This window comes from Cebus imitator, unplaced genomic scaffold, assembly GCF_001604975.1.
Source record: "Cebus imitator isolate Cc_AM_T3 unplaced genomic scaffold, Cebus_imitator-1.0 Scaffold280, whole genome shotgun sequence".
Classification (NCBI taxonomy): Eukaryota; Metazoa; Chordata; class Mammalia; order Primates; family Cebidae; genus Cebus; species Cebus imitator.
The window spans coordinates 3,147,811-3,151,211 of NW_016107595.1; the positions used below are offsets into that span (position 1 = coordinate 3,147,811).

Sequence of the window (3,401 nt, forward strand, 5' to 3'; positions counted from 1 at the left end):
TGAGCCACCGCGCCCGGCAGGGGCTGCTCTTCTCTGGCTGTGTCCTTATTGTTTTTGTTGGCAGGGGCAGGGGCTCGAAGTCTCACTCTGTGGCCCAGGTTGGAGTGCAGTGGCGCCATCTTGGCTCACTGGAACTTCTGCTTCCTGGGTTCAAGTGATTCTCATGCCTCAACCCCCCGAGTAGCTGGGATTACAGGTGCCGAACACCATGCCTGGCAGAGCCTCTCTGTCCATCTGTATTTGGGGTGAGACTGCCTTTTGGGGCCGTCTGGGAATGAAATGAGATGATCCCTGTGAAGACTTTAGCCCAGGGCTGGGGACATGGTGGGTGTATAATCAGGATTATTTCGAAGGCAGTTATTGGTACAAGGGCTGATGGGGACCCGGAGGTTCCGGGTGGGAGCAGGAGGAAGGTGCTGGCCGCACCTGCTCAGTCTTCAGGGTCTGCCCGGCCCAGCTGTGGTCAGGCTGGGGAGCGGGGGCGAGGGTCAGGGTTGTCTGAGGTGGCACCTGAGGGCTGAACCTGGGCCAAGATAAGGTGGAGCCTGGTGGCAGGGGTCTGGGTGGGAATCCTGGCACTTCTGGGCATGGGCAGTGATCCTGGGTTGGCTGCCTCACCTCTCAGGGCCTCGGTTTCCTCTTCTGTAAAATGGGGCAGTGTTTAGGATCCTGGGACTGGAGAGGTGGATAACGACCCTGTGAAGGTCACTGACGACCCCAAGGGGCGCAGTTTTGGGGGAAAAGTGGGAATGAGAGGCTCTAAGGCCCGCTGTGGTGGCTGACGCCTATAGTCCCAGGACTCTAGGAGGTTGAGGCAGGCAGGTCACCTGAGGTCCAGAGTTTGAGACCAGCCTGACCAACGTGGTGAAACTCTGTCTCTACTAAAAATACAAAAATTAGCCCAGCAAGGTGGCGGGCGTCTATAGTCCCAGCTACTCGTAAGGCTGAAGTGGGAGAATTGCTTGAACCCAGGAGGCAGAATTTGCAGTGAGCTGAGATTGTACCACTGCACTCCAGCCTGGGCAACAGAGCGAGACTCCATCTCAAAAAAAAAAAATAAGGAAAGGAAGAAAAAAGAAAAAAAAAGCTCTGAGAGGGGGCATGAGGCTGGCGGTTCTGGGGAGAGGAGAGGGACTCCACAGGGACAGGATGAGACACAGAGCGATCCTGTTGGGAGCAGCAGTAGAGGGGACAGCAGACGCTGGGGAGTGAGGAGGGCAGTGGGGCAGTGTCCTTGAGGCACAAAGTGGGAGAGACCAGGGTGTGGGGGATGGGAATGGGGAAACAGAGGCTGGGTTGGGGGTGTGGGCAGGGCTGCGTAGGGCACTGGGGTGGGCTGCTGATCCCCTCAGGCAGCCCCTCCTGCTTCAGCCCCCCTGGAAAGCTCCCAGGCCACCGCTTAGCCTGTGGGATTCCTCACCACTCCACACCCAGAGCTATGCCTGCCGTGAGCAGGTGCTCAGGAAGCGTTCATCAATTGCCAGAGGTGCTCAATAAATGCTCGCTGCCTACGGTGTCCAGTAAGTGCGCTCTGATTGACTGCGGCGCCTGCTAAGTGCTGTGTGACTGGACACAGGAACTCAGCTGCCTCTGGGCTCTGGGGCCACAGCTTGGAGGGCCTACAGAGGCTCTGTCTCCACCTGCCTCCCCTTGACCTCTGAGAGGACCTCCATGGCACCGAGGACAATCGCAGTGACTGGCCAACAGGCAGGGGCTCGGTAAGTCCCTGGTGTCCCTTGGACCTCCTGCATCTGCCCATCAGAGATACAGAATGATGACACGTCAGGTCTTTGCTGGCACCACACTCTCCAAGCGTGGTCAGCCATGCCTCCCAGGTCTCACACTGTGCTTGTGTGGGCCTCTCCCATCTGGTCCTGGGCCTGGCCACGTGACTGGCTTCAACCAATGGGCCACCCACAAATGTGAAAGTGGCACTCTGCATGGGAGCTGCCCTCTGGGCTCCCAGCCACCAGAAGAAACCCCGGCTGGCCTGCTGGAGAGGCCACAAGGAAAACCTGACCTCTGCTGCCAACAGCCCCGGTTGAGGGCCCCCTCTGACTATGCAGTTGCAGCTGAGCTCCCATGAGCAACCACGGGTGACCCCCAGGGAGAGCAGCAGAACCACCCAGCTAAGCCTAGCCCAAAGTGCAGAATCGTGAGTAGGTTAATTGCTGGGGCTGGAAACCACTGAGTTTTGAGATGCCATGTTATGCAGCAATAGCCACTGCTCCAAAGCACATCTGTCTCTGTACCCTGCACCCTCTCAGTGACCTGATGAGCCACGTTTACTGAAGGGAAACACAGGGACCAGAGAGGGAGTGAGTTTACTCGGTCACACAGCAGGTGGGCAGTGGATCGGCGGGGGGAGTCCCAGAGATGGGTGGGTAATTGCCACGCCAGGCTCTGCCTGCGACTGCGTGGGTAAAGCAGGCTGCTGGCACGTGGTAGGACAGAGGAAATGTGGGCTCCTTTCTCTGTCTCGGGGGGTGGAAATCTCTGGGACTGGCAAAGGGCCTATGGCCTGGAAAAGGGGGAGGAAGGCGGAGAAGAGAGTGGGAGACATGGGCTGCCACGGTCCCTGAGCAGCAGGGTGGAACCTTCTGGACCTGTGGACACCCTCCACCTGCCACCTCCGAAACCATCCCACAAACCCAGTGAGAAAGCCCAAGTGGTTAGACAGACAGGTGTCTGGCTGGCTGCCAAGCGGGTGGGTTGGTTAGTTCAGAGCAGAGAGAGGCTCGTGGCTACCCTTGGCACTGACCTGGGTCGGGGGAGCCTAAGGGGCCCCAAGTGTCTTCCAGGATCAGGTTGAGGAGGGCGGGGGTGGTTCCTCGGGGCTGGAAGAAAACATGGGCAGCATACATGAGGCCAAGGTCAGAGGCCACAAGGCCTGCTCAGCTGGCTGGAGTGCATGTTTGGGTGATACTCTGGTCTTGGAAGACCTCTGGCTTGAGATTCCAGGCATCCTCCTTAAAAGTGGGGCGAGTGGGCTGGGCGCGGTGGCTTATGCCTATAATCTCAGCTGAGACAGGTGATCACCTGAGGTCAGGAGTTCGAGACCAGCCCAACCAACATGGTGAAACTCCGTCTCTACTAAAAATACAAAAATTAAGGCCGGGCGTGGTGGCTCAAGCCTGTAATCCCAGCACTTTGGGAGGCCGAGGCGGGTGGATCACGAGGTCAAAAGATCGAGACCATCCCGGTCAACACGGTGAAACCCCGTCTCTACTAAAAATACAAAAAATTAGCTGGGCATGGTGCCGTGTGCCTGTAATCCCAGCTACTTAGGAGGCTGAGGCAGGAGAATTGCCTGAACCCAGGAGGCGGAGGTTGCGGTGAGCCGAGATCATGCCATTGCACTCCAGCCTGGGTAACAAGAGCGAAACTCTGTCCCAAAAAAA

The 3,401-nt window shown here is 57.9% G+C and overlaps 1 protein-coding gene and 1 long non-coding RNA gene across 5 annotated transcripts in view; both read right to left on the reverse strand.

Moving 5' to 3' along the window:
- The window catches only part of BORCS8 (BLOC-1 related complex subunit 8), a 28,989-nt gene that overhangs the window by 12,555 nt on the left and 13,033 nt on the right, over positions 1-3,401 (reverse strand). For 3 of the 4 annotated variants that reach the window (XM_037728797.1, XM_037728798.1, XM_037728796.1), the window contains exon 5: positions 2,762-2,837. In XM_037728797.1, the coding sequence (XP_037584725.1) occupies positions 2,804-2,837 (34 nt within the window). In that variant the 3' untranslated portion in view covers positions 2,762-2,803. Of the gene's footprint in view, positions 1-2,307; positions 2,522-2,761; positions 2,838-3,401 lie in introns of those variants that run through there. The other variant, XM_017501364.2, reaches the window with a different exon arrangement.
- The window catches only part of LOC108284582, a 21,622-nt gene that overhangs the window by 1,067 nt on the left and 17,154 nt on the right, over positions 1-3,401 (reverse strand). The window lies entirely within an intron of this gene.